This window comes from Nothobranchius furzeri, chromosome 13 (genome assembly GCF_043380555.1).
Source record: "Nothobranchius furzeri strain GRZ-AD chromosome 13, NfurGRZ-RIMD1, whole genome shotgun sequence".
NCBI classification, from domain to species: domain Eukaryota; kingdom Metazoa; phylum Chordata; class Actinopteri; order Cyprinodontiformes; family Nothobranchiidae; genus Nothobranchius; species Nothobranchius furzeri.
Genome location: NC_091753.1, coordinates 52,051,820 through 52,070,521, shown reverse-complemented (window position 1 = coordinate 52,070,521; position 18,702 = coordinate 52,051,820). Strand labels below are relative to the sequence as shown.

The following is an 18,702-nucleotide window of genomic DNA, read 5'->3' as shown; positions in this document are numbered from 1 at the left end:
CCAGCACCCTCTTCAAGGGAAAAGCTCAAGCTAATTTGGAAAACCACATCTAGAACGGTGCATGGTTTCATGGAAACTCTACCACCTGACATTCGAGATCGGTACTCCTCGCTCTGCCGAGCGTTGAGAGATGAATACGCCACGTATGCAGACTCCGCGTCAGCTACAATGGGGGCCTTCTCCATCAAACACGGGAGGAACGAACCCCCCAGAGAGTATTATCGCCGACTCAAAAGTGCTTATTTCCAAGGTCGAAACGGCCCTGGGCTCGAGGAAGACCCTGCCTTCAGATCCCTGTTCATTCACAACCTGCACGAGTGTGTTCGCTCCGAAGTCTCAATGTATTGTCGGATGAAAAAACTGACAACTCAGGAGATTAGGAGATACGCTCAACAGGCTTGGGAAGCCGGCGGAAAGCCCCAAAAGCCTGACGCACATCACCGCGTCATGCACCTAGCTCCCGACGCCGAGCCGCGTTTGGAGCTTGAAGGCACAGAAGCTCCACCCACTAAGCCAAAATCTGCTAAACCTAGACCTGTTAAACCGCGAGAGCAGTCCCAATCTCCTCAACAGGGGAAGGGGGGTGCTGATTGGCCGCCTAGGTCTGGACAATCAGACAGGAAGTGGCCCAACCAAAACCAACGGCAGGCAGGTCGGAACAGTGGAAGGTTTAAGGAGCGCCGCCCACAGGTAGGTCCCGAACACAAGTCCGCAGGTGAGTACTTGACCAAAGCCGACCTCCAGGAGATGTTTCAGCAGTTCCTAGCTAAACAGAAGGAACAGCTGAGATCTGCAGATGAGACCCCTGCACCAAAGTCTGCTTCTAAGAAGCCAGACCCAGAGCCAACGTCAGCATGACTAGGCGTGGCTCAACCTCCCAGCGTGGCCAGAACCTACCTGATCAGCTGGGGGAACACTACTGGTAGATCACAGGAGTCTCCTGAAATCTACCCCCCAGAGAAACCTGATACTAAATTTCTGAAGTTCCTTGGTGACTTAACAAACCATGATCATGCTCGCCGTTTGTACTGTAGCACCAACGTAGGTGGATGCATACAGGTTGATGCTCTGCTGGATACTGGCTCAGAAATCACCCTGATGTGCTCCACACTGTTCCATCGCTTGTCTGACACCATGCGGTCGCTCGGGAAACCAGTCCAGGTAGAACCCTGTGACCTGAAAATCACCAGCTACACCCAGACCCGGGAGTGTATCACTCACCGGGCGTGGCTGGACATCACCTTCCAAGACATGACTCTGGTTCACCCGTTTTATGTCTGCCAGCTAGACACTGAACCACTTCTCATTGGTCAGGACCTGCTTGAACGTCTAGCTCCCCTCATCGACTGCCAGAAGGGTCAACTGTGGGCCCAGGTGGACACACCTAAGCCCTGGAACCCGGATAGCAGCCGACCATCCTCCATTCTTGAAGTCAGCATAAGTGAGCAGCAAAACCCTTGTTCCAAGGTCATGCCCCTCCCTATGGCTCCCACAGACGATGACCGCCTGCAAAGGCACGAAACCGCTCCTGGAACTCCGCTCCGCGCACATTCATCTTTCCTCTGCTCGCTGAAGAACGTCAGCCTGCAGCCATATGCACCACACATAGTTGGTGGTCTTACCATCAACTGCACCCACATCTCAGATGCTCGCCTTGCTCTTTGGTCTGAAAAGTCAGCCATCAGCCAGCAGACGTTTGAACACCTGCGTCAGAAGGACCCCCTTCTGGTCAGTGTGACACGTAGCCATCGGCTCTTGTCACCTACTTGGCCGCAGAGGCTCCTGAAAGCGCCAGAGGTCTGCTCTCTGACTATCCAACTTGGAGCAAGACAGCTCACACATACATTCAGCATCATACCACAGCTTGATCCACCTGCACTCATTGGAGCAGATCTGCTGGTTCGACTCGGTGCCCAGCTGGACACTTGCAATCAAGTCCTTTGGGCCCGGGCCACACCATCCTCTGAGCCTGGCTCAGAAGGCCCTGAACACTTGCTGTCCGGTCAGACCATTCCACAGGCCTGCCGTGCAGTGGTTGAGGCCAGCACGGTTCTGCCCCCACTGGTCAAAGGAGTGCCTGTTCGTCTGACTCTGATGAAGCATCAGAAGCTGCCAGGCACACAGGCCTTCTTCCAGCCATCACCACACTTCTTGGAGCTCAACTTAGCCGTCTGTGGCACGCCACTCTTGGAGCTGAACAATCGTTCTGCGTACTTGTTGGTCGAAAATCCGACCCGGAGTCCTATCCACATGCCGGCAGGAAAGCCCTTGGGCATGCTGATAGATAGCTCATTCCATGACTTCGAACTTTCAGTCCCCGTGATCGGACAACTTCCGTTGTTCTTGAACGACAGACAGGTTGGTGTAGACACATTCAGTACTTTCCCTTCACAAATGATTACCATCAAGCGGCATGAAGCCCTTCCTGAGGAACCCATTTGCAGTGCAACCTTAGATACTGACGGCGGTCAGTGTCTAACGGTTTTTGCAATAAATACTCAACCCTCTGAGTCACCGGTTGAAAGCCCGGAACACCAGAGACCCTCCTCCTCTGAACCTTATGACGGCTTCGAGGCCGAAGTCAGCCAGCAGCTTGACAAAGCGGATGCGCTGGAGTCAGAGGAGCAGAGAGCAGAGCTTAGAAGCCTGTTCTATGAGTTTCAGTCCGTCTTATCCAGGGACTCCCTGGACTGTGGACTCACAAACCTGCACACGGTTCGCATTCCAACGAACCCGAATGCCCCTCCTACTTTTGTACGTCAGTACAAGATTCCCCTCGCTGCTTATGAGTCGATCCAGGAGATCCTCGATCAGCTGAAGGAGAAAAACATCATCAGAGAGTGTAACTCCACTTACAACTCTCCCATCTGGCCGGTTCTGAAACCGACTGGGAAATGGCGTCTCACCATAGACTATCGTGCACTGAACAAACAAGTACCTCTCTCCAGATGGCCTATGATCCATTTAGATCAAGAGCTAGCCAGAGTCAGAGATGCTCGTTTCTTCTCTACGGTTGACGTAGCCAACGGCTTCTGGACCATGAAGGTTGAGCCGGCGGACCAGTATAAACTAGCTTTCTCCTTTGGAAATCGCCAATATACTTGGAACCGCTGCCCCTTTGGCTACTCTAACTCACCTGCCGAGTTCAACATCTTCCTCCACAAAGCCATGTCAGATGCTGCTTCCAGAGGGAACCTCATATATGTCGATGACATCTTGATGAGGAGTCGAACCTTCGAGGAGCACCTGGCCGAACTCCGTCACGTGCTGCAACAGCTCGCTGACGCCGGAGCTAAATTGGCGATTCTCAAGGGACAGTGGTGTCGAACCAAAGTGGAGTATGTTGGACTGCTGGTTGGCCCTAATGGAGTCGAGCCCCAAGCGGGACGCATTAGAGCCATTCAGGACATCAAAGCCCCAGCTAATCTGACTGAACTCAGGAGCTTCCTCGGAGTCTGCAACTACTCCAGACAGTTCATTGAGGAGTACGCTGAAACAGCGAGGCCCCTCACTGAGCTGCTTCGGAACGACACACCTTTCGTGTGGGACAGACCCCAAGAACTCTCCTTCCAGTTCCTAAAACAGAAGTTGGCGTCCGCACCCTGTCTGGCTTACCCAGACAAGGATAAAGAGTTCTACATAGAGGCTACTTTCTCCTCTCACTGCCTGAGCGCTGCTTTGAAGCAGAAACACGATCAGGACATGAGAGTTGTGGCATACGCCAGCAAGCCTCTGAGCAAGGTGGAACTCCAGTTCTCAGACTGCGAGAGAGCTCTCCTCTCTACAGTCTGGGCCGTCGAACACTTTCGTAGTTACATCGGTGGACAGAAAGTGATCATTGAAACGTGTCATCAGCCTGTCACCTTCCTAAACAGCCAGCGTCTGCGCGAAGGAAGAGTGTCAAACAGCCGCATTGCGACGTGGATGATGGTGCTCCAAGGATACAACATTGAGGTCAAGTATGGTCAGAACACCAAGCTAGCGCTAGGACAAGGGCTAGCAGGCTGCCAGCACTGTGACTCTGACTCCGTCATGGGCCCCCTGGACACACCTGCCGCAGTCTACCCAACCGCATCCAATCATCGCTACTTTGATGAGAATGTTTGCCAAGGGCTTCCGAAAGTTTACACTGATGGATGCGCCTACCTTCACGAAGGCCAGCTCCGTGCCGGGGTTGGAGTCGTTTGGGTGGACTGTGACACTAAGCAACCAAATCACTACCGGTTGGGCCAAAAGTCTAGTCAGTACGCCGAAATTGCTGCAGTGTTGATAACCCTCCAGCAGGCGGCAGCCTTGGACATCACTCAAATCGTCCTTTGCTCAGATTCAAACTACGCTAGACACAGCTTCATCTCTCACTTCCCCATGTGGAAGGAGAACCACATGAAAAACGCCAGGAACAGAGACGTGAAACACTCGGAGTTATTCCTAGCGTGTGATCTGCTCACCACTGAGAAAGGCATAATGGTCTACTGGAAAAAGGTCAAAGGTCACTCCAGGACCCTAGGTCCAGAGAAAGATGGTAATGACGAAGCTGACCGCCTTGCTAAGCTCGGTGCTGACCAGGGAACCTGTTGGGAATTCAAAGACGAGTGGCTTCCTCCCAAGGCCGTTCACGAGGTCTGTGCGATTACTCGTCGCCATGCTAAACAGGCAGACGAACCTCAGAACATTGGGGTACCCGTGTTTCTAGGCAGAAAACCACAGGACGCGGACCTAGTCACCATGCAGGAACAAGATCCTGACCTGAAGCTCATCCGCGAGCTTCTCCAAAAGGGCCCGATGTCTAAACAACCGTCACCACCTACTGGCGCAAGCCGAGATTTGGTAACCCTGCATCGTCAACTCACGCACCTGAAACTACAAAACGATTTGTTAGTTTACATGCGTGACGATCACAGCCCGCCGCGCTGGGTTGTTCCACTCGACCACAGAGGAGTGATGCTTGCCTACGCCCACGACACTCCGGTTGGAGGTCACCGCGGAGCAAAAGCTACCCTCGCGTCACTGACAGAAGTAGCATATTGGCCGTCGATGTCCAAGGACGTACACAGCTATGTCCAAGGCTGCCTCATCTGTGCCCAGTTTCAACCCTCCCAGCCGCTTGCTAGAGCACCACTGCAACGCAGGGGAATAACCTTCCCTTGGTCCCACCTGCAGATCGACTGGGTTGGACCGGTTCCCAAATCGGCAAGAGGAAACAAATATATGCTAACTGTAACTTGCAGTTTCACGAAGTGGGTGGAGTGCCTTCCAGCGCCAAACGATACAGCCGTCACAACCGCTGTACTGCTGATTAACCACGTTTTCAGTCGATGGGGACTTCCACTCTGCATTGACTCTGACCGGGGAACTCATTTCACATCCAGTGTAATGACGTCCCTGTTTGAACTTCTGGGAGTGGAAGTGAGATTCCACCTCCCCTATCACCCACAGTCATCCGGACAGGTCGAACGGATGAACCGCACGGTCGTCTCTATGCTCAAAAAGTACGTCTGCTCCACTGGGAAGGACTGGGACGTCAAGCTCCCTCTGGTCCTGATGGCCATACGGTCCACTCCACAGCGATCCACGGGGGTTACGCCCTTTGAGATGATGACCGGCAGACTGATGACTCTACCACTGCACCTCCTGTATCACCCAGAGGATGTCAGTGTTGCCACTGCCTATACCGCTCATCAGTATGTGGCAGACTTGAAAACACACCTCAGAGCTACGTTCGCGCACGCTCAGAAGAAACTGGAGACCAACGTAGAAGGCGCTAAGGCCTACTACGACCAAAAGACAACCAGCCGCGAATACGAGGTGGGTGACAAAGTATTCTACTTTCGGTTCGCCCAACCGGCACGCAAAGCTAAGAAGTTCCTGCCCTGCTGGTCAGGACCATTTGAGATCGTGGCAAAACTCTCTCCAGTTGCATACAGGTTACGCATCACCAAAGCGAGACAGGAGCCTGTCTACAAATGGGCACATGCAAACCAAATCAAACCCTACGTCAAACCATCCCCGCGGGTACAGAGACCAGACTCCCCGCAGGAGGTAGACGTAGTCTCGACATAGTTCTATGCATGGAAATGGAAAGGGGGGGAAAGTGCACGTTTAACCCACTAACATGTACTAACCGACAAAGAACCAGGCCCCCCCCCGCCGTCACTTTCACTAACCAAGAGAAACTCCTTCCTAGACCGCTAACAGGATGTACCTACTAAAACCTTACAGAGTACTCTGGTACTTATACTAGGCTCTGATTAATGAATCTCTACGTGCAATCAAGACTTTGTCTGAAACCATACATCAGGATATTGTGTACACACGAGTGGTGAGAGATTTGATGCAGGACCTGCTCAGGGAAGTAAGTTCCACGCTGGACAGCTTGGTTGAAAGTCGTATTTCCCCGTACTTGGTACCACTGGACCTGCTCAAAGTTAGCTTGACAGCTGCTACCCCTCTACTGTGCACCTTTCACAAATCCACCTAGCGTACAGCCTAGGTAGTGCAATTCCCATTCACGTTGATGCAGAAAATTAGAACTCGGTTTCCTGTTACATGTTCCCATAATTGTGACACCTCACATCTATAGGTTTAAGTCGATGCTGAACATTGGTATTTGAAAGGACGGTAGGCATTTCCACTTTGAACTAGAAACCTGACACTCCATCACCTCAACCTCGAACAGCATGATTCGGAGATTGAGATCATGGACGCTTTCCAGGGTTATAACTTTACCATCGATTTAGAAATTGACCAACAATTACTGATTGAAGGAACCAAATTTGCTGAGTTCACACAAAACCCGCGTGAACTTACTTTGACGCCCAAGACGCTACATTGACACAGATTATACGACTTTAATCTGCACATTGGTCGCCCTGGGGATGGAATGGCTCATCACGGCCGTGATAGCTTATTCCGCCTACAGGCGTGTTAATAAACTCCAAGATAAGATGCACTTGCTCACCTACGGTGTGCCTCGTAACCGCATTCGGGGAGACTCCAAGCGTTAATGTACCACACCTGTCTAAAGGGGGTGAGCAACGTTTTTTTTATTATTTTGTAACCCTAAGAGTAGTTCTCATTTTAGTCTACCTCACATATTTATCTGAGTGTTGCATTATGTCACATTCTTTATAAGCTACACACTGAATGTATGACCTAAGAATGTATTTTATGAGACCTCAAGGTTGCTATGAATTTTCTTGGATGTTATATGTTACATGTTTTTTTTTTTGGGTTTTCTGTATTTTTGTTTCTTACTTGGTCACATATTAACTAGTGGTTATGTGCCGGCCCAGCTCAGTCTGTCAATGACTCTGTCTGACGCACCAGCACATTGTAGTACCTCTTAGTTTTATGGTCCTTGTTTTAGCCCAAAGACTGTCCTGATCCACCCTTTGGACCAAAAAGGGGGGAATCTTGGGACCACATAGGTCAATGCGCGTTTGCGAACTATGGACCTCGTACATCACCGCGTGCTCCATAAACTGAACTGTATGGCCGGCGGTGAGATGCCTTTGTGTCCACTCGTGGAGTTAACCGCCCACCGACCTTCCTCCTTCTACACTACTACCTCTCGCATGGACGACATCATCATTGCGTACCACCTGCGTGAGTGGCTTCTTCTCGTTATGCGCGTTGGGGACTATCCCGTTTCCTATCCTCTTTGTGCCTGACCAGGATCAAAGACCAAAGGCGCCAGGATCCAAGACAAAGACCAAAGACAAAGGCGTCCAAGGAGACCAACGTCCTAAGGGACAAACCCACCTGTGCTTCCGACAATCAAGTCGACCTACGTTCATGAGGAACAAACCCATATGTGCTTCCGACGATCGAGCTTTGGGCGCGATCCCCGAAACCAAAAGGGGGAATGTTGAGGGTCTGACCTCATGAGGAAATTACTATGCAGTGATTTTCTCCAAAATGACTGTGCTTAAATTGCTCTGAAAAGCAAATAATCACATCAGCGCCAAGAAACTTCATTTCCCATGATGCTTTGCACACGGAAGCATTGTGATGACGTCACCGCCTAGTACCAGAAACACGTTCTGCGCATGTGCGGGAAGCCGTGGACTTTTCCCGCGAACTAAGACCATAAATCTTCAGCAGAGACAAAGAAACCTCGTTCTTTTGCCCAGGATACCTGGCGGTTAGGACACGCTTGTCGAACGCTCCGACTTCTTTGAGCACGCGGAAGCTCTAAGAGCCAAGTTGAGCCACGGAACTGCTGGAAACTAAACTGCAAGCCCATCAGATCTGCTCGTTTCTGCTCCCCTCCAGCTGATGTTTGAGGACACAGAACTGCGGAGGGAAACAACAACTCCATCCAGCTCTCAGAAACGCTGTAAGTTATAACTCAGCACAGAAAGAAACTTTGCTGTCTCTGTCCAGCCCGTGGAGAAACACTCGTGAACGCCAAACAACGGAGAAAGCATCAAACCGACGGATGACGCCGGAAACTGCGGAGAAAAACGGAGAACCGTCAAGTCATAACAGCGGGGGACGCCTTGCTGCTTTGGTGATCAGGAAACTCATTTTTTTCTCTCCTTTTCTTCTCCCGTTTCCTCTATAGTCTCAAATAAGCAATAAACCGCGTCTATTGCTTAAAAAGTAGCTTCGTGTTTTCCTCTTTCGTCCCAAACACGTCCGTCGGGTCATTTTGAAGAATAAACTGCTTATTGATCATTGTTTGGTATCTTAAAATGGTTTCTGTCATGGCCAGGCTGAAACTAAAAGATATTAATTTGTGATTAATCTTTTGTGTTGTTTCATGATCTTTTGAAATGTTTTGAGTGATTTAAGGTTAAGTTACTACTGATTCTAAGTGCTTTGGAAGTTAAAGTGCAAGTTGCCACCCACACTTTAGCCAGACAAAGGGGTCAGCCATCTTGTATTCAAGACTCCATTTTGAATCCATACACACACACACACACACACACACACACACACACATACACACTACTCCTTTGTGAGAACAAAGGACCCCATTCATACATCCTCCATCACATGCAAACACATCCATCTTCAATCATATCACACGGTTATTATTCATCTATTCCACTGTTTATTCATTTGACAAATTGTTAATTAAATGTTATAAAATTCAGATTTTTGTGTCCAGTAGCTTTGTTGTGTCGAAGAGAAGTCTCTGCTCCAAGGATTCTACGAACTTCAAGAAAGACTGATAAGAGTTTTGGATTCAATTTTTCCCCGGAAAAAAGGGAATGGTGCCCCGTATATCTAAGAATATCTTAATTAATTAATAAATCAGTAAATATTTACATATTTACAGAATTTATTGAAGAATCCAAAAGTAAGTTAACGCTTACGAATTGTTCGCTCCTAATAACCCCAACACTAATAATATCACAATAAAAAATAGATATAAAAAATTTATTTCATCTAAACTACTGCGTTTCATTGCATTTCCAAATCATTCACTTTCTGGAGAATTAATAATAATAATCATGGGAAATTTTGTCATATCAGTATTTTTACACTTGAGCAAAAGGAAAGTGCAGTTGGAACAAGATTAGATGGCAGGAAGCAGAAAATGACAGCTAGGAAATGTTTCGAATGAGTAAGCAAACACTGTGCAGAAGTGCCCAGATCAGAAACAAATGTCATCCTCTAAACATGTGATGCGTTTTTGTGTTTAAACAGAACTGCCCACTCTGCTGACTCTTAAGTTCATTGTAGGACTTTGGACATAATGACAAATGGCCTCATTTCAGTACAATAAACAGCGTTTCAAAGTTTCATCCTGAAATGTCTGAATTAGTGATTTTGTCATTGTGCGACAGTCTGGTGTTGTGGTCTAACTGTGTCATCTCCAGTTGTGTTGAAGTCGCTACTGAAGACTCTGTAGGTGTTTTGTTGAATGTGGTCATCAGTCTTCTCCTAAACACCTTGCACAAAAAGATGTAAATAAGCGGGTCGAGACATATATTGGCGGCCGACAGCCATAGCGTGGCTTCCTTGGCAACGTATCGTGCTTGCTTTGTCTGACAGTAGTTGATGTTGCGAGTTTGAGACAGGGTGTACGGGACACGTGTAAAGTGAAAAGGGGCGAAGCAGACGAAAAACACCCCCACAACCACAAAGACCTTCGCTTTGGTTTTCCTGCTGGCAGCCTGCGACCTGCTCTTAGATGCTTTGTATGACTCATAAACCTTCTTGCTGATGAAAGTGTAGCACACCGCCATCAAGGCAAACACGCCCCAGAATATGACCTAGGAACAAACACAAACAAACATGAAGCAATGCCGAATCTTATTGTGAGTCCGTTTATCAAATGAATGGCATAGTTGTGAAACATGCTACATATAGTTTAACCGAGGATATTAACAAGCATCTAAAAAGTCTAAGAAATTGATCAGTGAAAACTGAGCATGAAGACTAAAAAAATTTAGATAAACAGATATTTTAAAGGAGTCTTACACTCGTTATTTCAATAAATCTGCTGTGGTCTGAACTTATTCGTACCTAAGCTGTCTTGTAGCCTGTAACATCTTGACCTATGTTCGCACCAGCCACTAGAGGGTGCTGTGTTGTTGCAAGGTGGTGAAACCAGCGAGGAAGAAGCTGTAAGGAGGAATGAGGAAATAAAGTGGAATTGGGACAAAGATCGGTGTGTGCGTGCATTTAATAATAAGCTTGGTATCCAGAGAGGATGATACATGGTGTCAGAGTAGCGGTTATATACGCAACCCCTCGCCGTCGGACAGCGCAGACATGGAGGCTTACGGCGTTCCCACACCGCGCATGGATTGGGTCTCTAGCAACCTGCCCGAGGCATGGCGGCTTTTAAAGCGGCACACCGAGCTAATGTTCGCTGGTTTTCTACGGGGGAAGGAGGAGGCAGACAAATGCAGCTACCTTCTTCTATGGGTGGGTGAGAAAGGACGGGACGTCTACAACACGTGGACGCTCACCGCAGACGACTCCCGAAGGCTTCAGACGTACTACGATAAGTACACCGATTACATCACACCGAAAGCGAACCCAATCTACGCCAGATATAAGTTCCATGAAAAGATGCAGGGTGAAAATGAGGTGTTTGAACAGTTTATTACAGAACTGAAACTGCTTGCTAAAGACTGTGGGTACCCAAATACAGATGAAATGGTCAGGGACCGCATCGTATCCGCCACTAACTCGCCACACGTCCGAGAAAAGCTTCTCAGCCAAGGCGCAGAGCTCACGCTTGAGAAAGCTATAGATATAGCACGATCACACGAGCTAGCAAAGCAGCAGCTAAAATCTATGGGCCACTCGAGGGGACAGGAAACTGTGCATGCTATCGGCAGGAATCCACACAGACAAGAACATCAAACAAGAAGCGTGAAATCAAAGGAACACGCTAAAGTAACACTGAAAACGTGCAGCTATTGTGCCGGACAACACAATAATAAAGACACCTGCCCAGCAAAAGGAAGGCAATGTGCAAAATGCAAGAAAATGAACCATTTTGCAAGAGCATGCAGGTCAAAATTCCCTTCGCAGGCAAAAGCCCACCTGAGGAGCAAGACTGTCTCTACATGGATAGCATCACAATAGAAAATGAAGGAAGAAACGATGAGCAAGCATTTGCTGACATGCAACTTGGTTTTCCCCCACAGACAGTGACGTTCAAAGTCGACACTGGGGCACAAGCAAACACAATTCCAGCCAACGTGTTCCAGACGCTCTTCCCACATGTGACGCTGAAGCCTGTCACGCACAAGCTCACAGATTACGATGGACACTCACTCAGTGTGGAAGGAAAATGCCAGCTAAAATGCGAACACAAAGACAAAACTCGCACGTTGGAATTCCCCGTTGTCAACACAAGCGCCCCACCTGTATTAGCAATGAAAGCTTGCCGTGACCTAAATCTGGTCAGGATCATGATGGCAGTGACGGAGGAAAGAGACAAGACAACCAACAGTTCGCAGGCAATACTAGACGAGTATGCTGACGTGTTCAAAGGGATAGGAGAATTTCCTGGTGAATGCAGTTTCCATGTAAACCCAGAAGTCGCACCCACAGTCAGCCCACCTCGTCGAATTCCCATCGCTCTGCGAGCCCGACTCAAAGACGAGCTTGACAGCATGGAAAGGAATCGAATCATATGCAAGGTGACAGATCCTACGGACTGGGTGAATGCACTTGTTGTTGTGGAGAAACCCAAAACAGGCACTCAGAGTATGTCTGGACCCCAGAACCCTCAACAAGGCTAAACAAAGACCCCATTACCCTCTACCCACCTTGGAGGATGTCACCACAAAACTTGCCGGGGCCAAGTATTTCAGTGTCTTGGACGCCAGATCGGGCTACTGGGCCATTAAGCTAAGCCACAAATCTTCTCTGTTAACCACATTTAATACTGTGTTTGGCAGGTACCGCTTCCTCAGGCTGCCTTTTGGCATAATCTCAGCCCAGGATGAGTTCCAACGACGCGTGGATGAGACCTACGTGGGCCTGAGGGGTGTGGCAGCCATTGTGGACGATGTGTTGGTTTTCGGAGCAACCAAACAGGAGCATGACGATAACTTGAGGGCCATGCTGGAGCGCAGCAGGGAGAGAGGTGTAAAACTGAACCCCGACAAGTGCACCATCTGCATCAAAGAGGTCAGTGACTTTGGTCACACATTATCACACGAAGGACTTAAACTAGACCCACAAAAAGTAAAAGCAGTCCAAGACATGGCGCCCCCACAGAACAGGGCAGAACTGGAAACAGTGCTGGGGGTGGTTCAAGGTTCAAGGTTCAAGGTTGTCTTTATTAATCCCCAAGGGGGAAATTGAATTGCCTTGGACAAGTAAACACAACATGCACATCCACACAATAAAACATTCACTGGTCCTGATAAAATATAAAAATATCAAATATACAATCATACGAAATGGTCATTGTAAAAACGCACTGCAGCAGGAATAAAAGAGTTCCTAAAACGTTCAGTGGAGCACCGGGGCATTAACATTTGCCCACTGAAAGAGCTCCCGAGATCCTTAAAAATGTGGTGAAGGGGGTGATCCTCCAGAGTCATAACTGTCTTAAGTTTACTCTTCATCCATTTGTCGATGATCATGTCAAATGAGTCCAAGCGTTGCCCAACCACTGAGCCAGATTTCCTGATCATTTTGTTGATCCTGTTTTTGTCCTCAGCAGTGAGGCTCCTGCCCCGACACAACACAGCATAAAACAACACACTGGACATATGGTTAATTATTTAGCAAGATTTGCCCCACACCTGTCAGAGATAAACGCGTCTCTCCGTCAGCTGTTAAAGCAGGACAGTGAGTTTGTATGGGACAAGAACCATGACAGATCCTTTCAACAAATGAAGGAGCTGCTCACTAGAGAACCAGGCCCAGTCCTCTCCTTCTTCAACCCCAAGAAAGCGCTACGACTCCAGGTCGACGCATCTCAAAGTGGCCTTGGTGCTGTGATGCTGCAGGATGGCAGGCCAGTTGCCTACGCATCCAAATCACTTAACAGCACTGAGCGGAACTATGCCCAAATAGAAAAAGAGCTGTATGCTGTTCTCTTTGGCTGCAAGCGGTTCCACGAGTACATGTACGGTCGACACGGGACCATTGAATCGGACCACAAGCCACTAGAGTCCATACTCACAAAACCACTAGCAGCAGCACCACCACGACTACAGAGGGTAATACATAGCCATTCGTCTAATTGTTGCCACTTTATATTATTATTTTATCACGATTATATTCTTACTTCCTAAATTAGCTTATCTCTTTTTTTTAACCTTTCTTTTTGCACCAAGTACCGCAGCAATTTCCTAATGTTGTGATTTCTCGCACATAAGGCAATAAAGTCCTTCTGATTCTTCTGATTCTTTTGATTCTTCTGGTTCTTCTGATTCTTCTGGTTCTTCTGATCATTCTGGTTCTTCTGGTTCTCCTGATTCTTCTGGTTCTTATGATTCTTCTGATTCTTCAGATTCTTCTGGTTCTTATGATTCTTCTGATTCTTCTGGCTCTTCTGGTTCTTCTGATCATTCTTGTTCTTCTGGTTCTCCTGATTCTTCTGGCTCTTCTGGTTCTTCTGATTCTTCTGGTTCTTCGGATTATTTTGCTTCTCTTGATTCTTCTGGTTCTTCTGATCATTCTGGTTCTTCTGATTCTTCAGATTCTTCAGATTCTTCTGGTTCTTCTGGTTCTTCTGATTCTTCTGATTCTTCTGATTCTCTGGTTCTTCTGGTTCTTCTGATTCTTCTGGTTCTTCTGATTCTTCTGGTTCTTCTGATTCTTTTGGTTCTCCTGATTCTTCTGGTTCTTCTGATTCTTCTGGTTCTTCTGATCAGGGGCGGATTTAGGACTGAAGAAGATCCAGGGCTTAACACACATGCACGTGTCCACGTGCGCGCACACACACACACACATGTAACACGCACAAGTCTTTTCATAAAACATTCGGGGCTTGAGCCCAAGTAGCCGGGCCTGACGCCGCCCCGCTTCTGATTTTTCAGGTTCTTCTAATTCTTCTGATTCTTCTGATTCTTCTGGCTCTTCTGGTTTTTCTGATTCTTCTGGTTCTTCTGGTTCTTCTGATTCTTCTTATTCTTCTGGTTTTTCTGATCAACCCCACTGACTGTAATGGATTCTATTCGATGCGGCGACATTCCGCTGCCCCTCTGCACTGCTGATGCCTCCAGTGTGAACTCGGCTTCATTCTGCCGCCTCATTTTTTCTGCAACACTGATGTTTTATGTCTACAAACAACACAAGCCCAAACGGGGGTTCGCCATGTTGTGGAGTTGCTATTATAAAAGGTTAGCTTCAACTAGCCGTGCTCGGCTCTCTCGTCACCATCATCTTTATTTATAAAGCGCTTTTCATCAATGAGAGATTGAGCCAAAGCGCTGTACACACAACAAAGATATAAAACAGTAAAACAACAACAACTATGTAGTGACTAATATAAAACAAAATGGATTAAAGCAATAAAGATATTAGTTAAAAGGCAAAAGCCATGGTGTAAAAATGGGTCTTCAACCTGCTCTTGAAAACTGGCAGAGAGGGTGCTAGTCTGATCTCTAATGGAAGGTGGTTCCATAATTTGAGGGCCCAGACCGAGAAAGCCCTGCCTCCTCTGGTCGAGCACCGCACACGCGGCACACTCTCCTGGATGCATAATCATCACAGCTTTTCTCAGTTGCAAGTGAAGATGGGTGACCACATGAATGCACATTTTATAGTGTTACTTATAACTGTCTGATTTTTTCTGACACGAGAGTTCCCCCATATTTTTTTCTCTTGGTGTCTAATGCAGGAAATAGGGGGTTGAAGACTACTTTCACGTTTTGCATGCGTGAAATTCACAGTCGTTTTTCAAAATGAACAAATAGGTTTCTCAGTGAAGCTTACCTTTAATTAAATAGAATAACGTTCTCAACATAGTTTTGTTTTTCTGAATGAAGCACATTTACCAAAATGTCTTGACTATTTCTTTGGGAATACCCACCTGACAGAAGTAGTTCAATCCCTCGTGCCACAGCATTCCAGCGTTGCCCTTCATGGACTTGCACTCGAGTCTGCCTCTTGTGATTTTAGGTGGCTTATTACTGAGGATGACGTTGGGCAGAGACAGACTCAACATTATGACCCAAACAGCTGCACTGATCACCTGGCCGACACGAACCCGCTGCAGAGAGGACCTCCCGAAGGGCCTGACGATCTTCAGGTAGCGGTCCAGGCTGATGAGGCCCAGCAGCAAGATGCTAATGTACATGGTGGTGTAGAAAAGCACGCCAGAGTATCTGCAGTAAAAGACCTGCAGCCCCACTCCTGCATCACTCAGCATTTTCACAGGGATAGTCAGGGTCATCAGCAAATCAGCCACCACCTGTTGGTAAAAACAAGTCCGTCTTATCGTCGCTGCCCTCTTGCTTTGCCGTGTTTGCAGGATTTTCTTTGCAAGAACTTTATTTAGTTTCTTACCACATTTTTTAGAAAAACCACAAATGTTGAGGTGCTGGGGATTTTGAAGAAGATCCACGCAGCAAGGGAGTTCAAAATCAGGGCGACCAAACACAGAATGCTGTATAGGATGGGGAAGACCACTCCTGTCACACTCGAGTCTCTAGAACAACCGGAGGAGGTGTTGCTCAGCATGCTGTTCATTGTCTGATGTTCAGTGGACCTTTAGATATATTAAAAGATCATTGTGGATTAATAGATGGAGATAGATCAAATAAATAAGACATATTTAGGAAATAGGTGTTAAAACACAACTCTATGAAGGCGTGATCACAACCAATATCAAACCCAACATCAAAGCACACAGCGAATCCTCTACTGGCAGTCACGTTTTTTATAAACCTTCCTTTTGTGACACGTTGATTGTGTCACAAATGTCTGGTCTAGTGGTCGCATGCGATCTTTTGCAGTTTTGCAAGATCATGCACGATATTTTAGCACTCAGAGTGAGTCAGCTTCTTCACCAGAAAAATTCTCTGTGATTGAGGAGAAACTTTCAAGAAGTAAGAGAAGGAAAGAAGAACAAAGTTTTTATCTGTCACGAAGACGATTCACTAAAAACCACGTCCTGATTAGATTTTAGGAAATTTTAAATCAAAACCACTTAATAAATGACAGGTTTTTTTTAATTTACCTGTCTCACAGGTGTTCTGTTTTTACATAGAGTGTAACATGGACAGGAGCAGGTGCTACAAGCAGCCAGACTGCACCAGTAAAAGTTAGCATTCCTATATTTATGTCGATGTAGCATTCTAATATTCATCGTTTGCTATGTAAACAACGTCAATTCATCTAAAAGAGCTAAAGCCTTACCTTCCTCGTCTTTCTTAACCCTGGCAGTGGACATTGGAAGAACAACGAGAGCAAAAGAACTGACAGAAAAAAGGAAGTGAAATATCCGATTTGCTTTTCTCCTTCTTAGTGGAACAAAAACAAAAAGTAAAGAAAAAATGCTAAATGTTACTTCAGTTTCCAGTAAAAGTTCTCTCTCCTTCCCTCTCTCTCCCTGTGTGTGTGTGTGTGTGTGTGTGTGTGTGTGTGTGTGTGTGTGTGTGTGTGTGTGTGTGTGTGTGTGTGTGTGTGTGTGTGTGTGTGTGTGTGTGTGTGTGTGTGTGTGTGTGTGTGTGTGATGCCCTTACAATGGGTGGTCTCTGGAGTTACTGTTTGGCTGTCTTGCCTCAATCCCTGTGTGTTAGCCCGGCCTTCCTCTGGGTGAAAGACCCTTTCCTTCCTCGCTTCCTGTTCCAATTGTCTGCAGAGAGGCTTGTTCTTCTCTGTGCCAGCCCCTCTGCCTCTGTTTACTTCCGCTGGTCTATTAGCAGGTGCTTGCATTTATAATTGACCAAATGTTGAGACCTCCTGCTCAACGTTGCACCTCCCTTCATGTTACCCCATCGTCAAAAAGAAAGAAGAGCCGTGGTTTGCTGGTACGAAAACGACCGACAAAGCAGCACGGGGGAATTTCTTGTATGCTCAAGAATTTCATTCCATTCCCATTTCATTTATTGTTGAATAAATGACTTTTTTCTTCATGCATCTTTTATGTTTTACAGAACCAGTTGAAAAGGCAGTACTTTTAGTTTTAAGTTTTGTTTTAAAACTTCCGCCCAAAATAATAACTCTTTGTGAGAAATTCCACAACTGACTTCCTGTGTGACTTTGGATTTTAGCCAGGAAATACTGCAGATAGAGCAGAGAAAGCATCAAGGAAATGCCCCCCCCACCACCACCACAAACCAACCCCCCACCCAGACACACATGTTTAGTCAGAACTGCCATGATATTGATGACAGATATATAAATGTATCAAAACATGTTTTAAGTTTTATTATTTAAAAAACTTCTTGCAGTTAAAAAAACCCAAAACAACCAACAGCAACACAAAAACACAAATAAGACACAAACAGTGGTCGAACATCCAGTCAGCAAAAGTAATCTGGTCTTGCACATATTATTGCACATTTCATCAATAAACCACAACCCACTTTGATTACACCTGCAGCTTGAGCTTAAGTACAGTTGCAAAATCTGATGCAGGCCATTTTTATTCACTCACCACAAACAAACTCCTTTGTGAAATGCAACTACACTGCTCACAAAAATTAAAGGAACACTTTAAAGAAACACATTAGATTCATCAGATCTCAATGTGAAGTTGGATATCTACAAATAACGACAGGGCAATGTCTTAGGAACAAAAGGATGCCAAGTCTTTTAATGGAAATAAAAGTTATCAGCCTACAGGGGGCTCAGTTGTGTAGACACCCTAAAATCAGAGTGAAATGAAGATGTGGCAGGCTAGTCCATTATTTCAAAAACTTCATTTCTGCAACACAAATTGCTTTTCAGTATCTTGTGTGGCCCCCCACGAGCTTGTGTGCATGCTTGACAACGTCAGGGCATGCTCCTAATGAGACAACGGCTGGTGTCTTGTGGCATTTCCTCCCAGATCTGTGTGAAGGCATCCTTGAGCTCTTGTACAGTCTGAGGAGCAACCTGTCCCACAGATGTTCTATTGGGCTTAAGTCAGGGGATCGTGTAGGCCATTCAGCTGTTTCAATTCCTTCATCCTCCAGGTACTGCCTGCATACTTTTACCACATGAGGCCGGGCATTGTGGTGCATTAGGAGAAAACCAGGACCTACTGCATCAGCGTAGGGTCTGACAACGGGTTCAAGGATCTCATCTCGATACCTTATGGCAGTCAGAGCACCATTTCCT

General features: G+C 46.9%; 1 protein-coding gene across 2 annotated transcripts; it reads right to left on the bottom strand.

Moving 5' to 3' along the window:
* Positions 1-9,557: 9,557 nt before the first annotated feature.
* On the bottom strand, positions 9,558-17,256 carry LOC107383002 (P2Y purinoceptor 13). 2 transcript variants are annotated; one of them, XM_054742482.2, is made up of 5 exons: positions 17,121-17,256; positions 16,795-16,853; positions 15,943-16,144; positions 15,467-15,847; positions 9,558-10,226 (listed from the first exon to the last, which is right to left on the bottom strand). In XM_054742482.2, exons 3-5 carry the CDS (start codon positions 16,123-16,125, stop codon positions 9,753-9,755), a joined length of 1,038 nt encoding a protein of 345 aa, XP_054598457.1. In that variant the 5' UTR covers positions 16,126-16,144; positions 16,795-16,853; positions 17,121-17,256; the 3' UTR covers positions 9,558-9,752. The 2 variants fall into 2 exon arrangements, with proteins under 2 accessions (XP_054598457.1, XP_015810883.1); XM_015955397.3 differs by lacking the exon at positions 16,795-16,853.
* Positions 17,257-18,702: the final 1,446 nt, after the last annotated feature.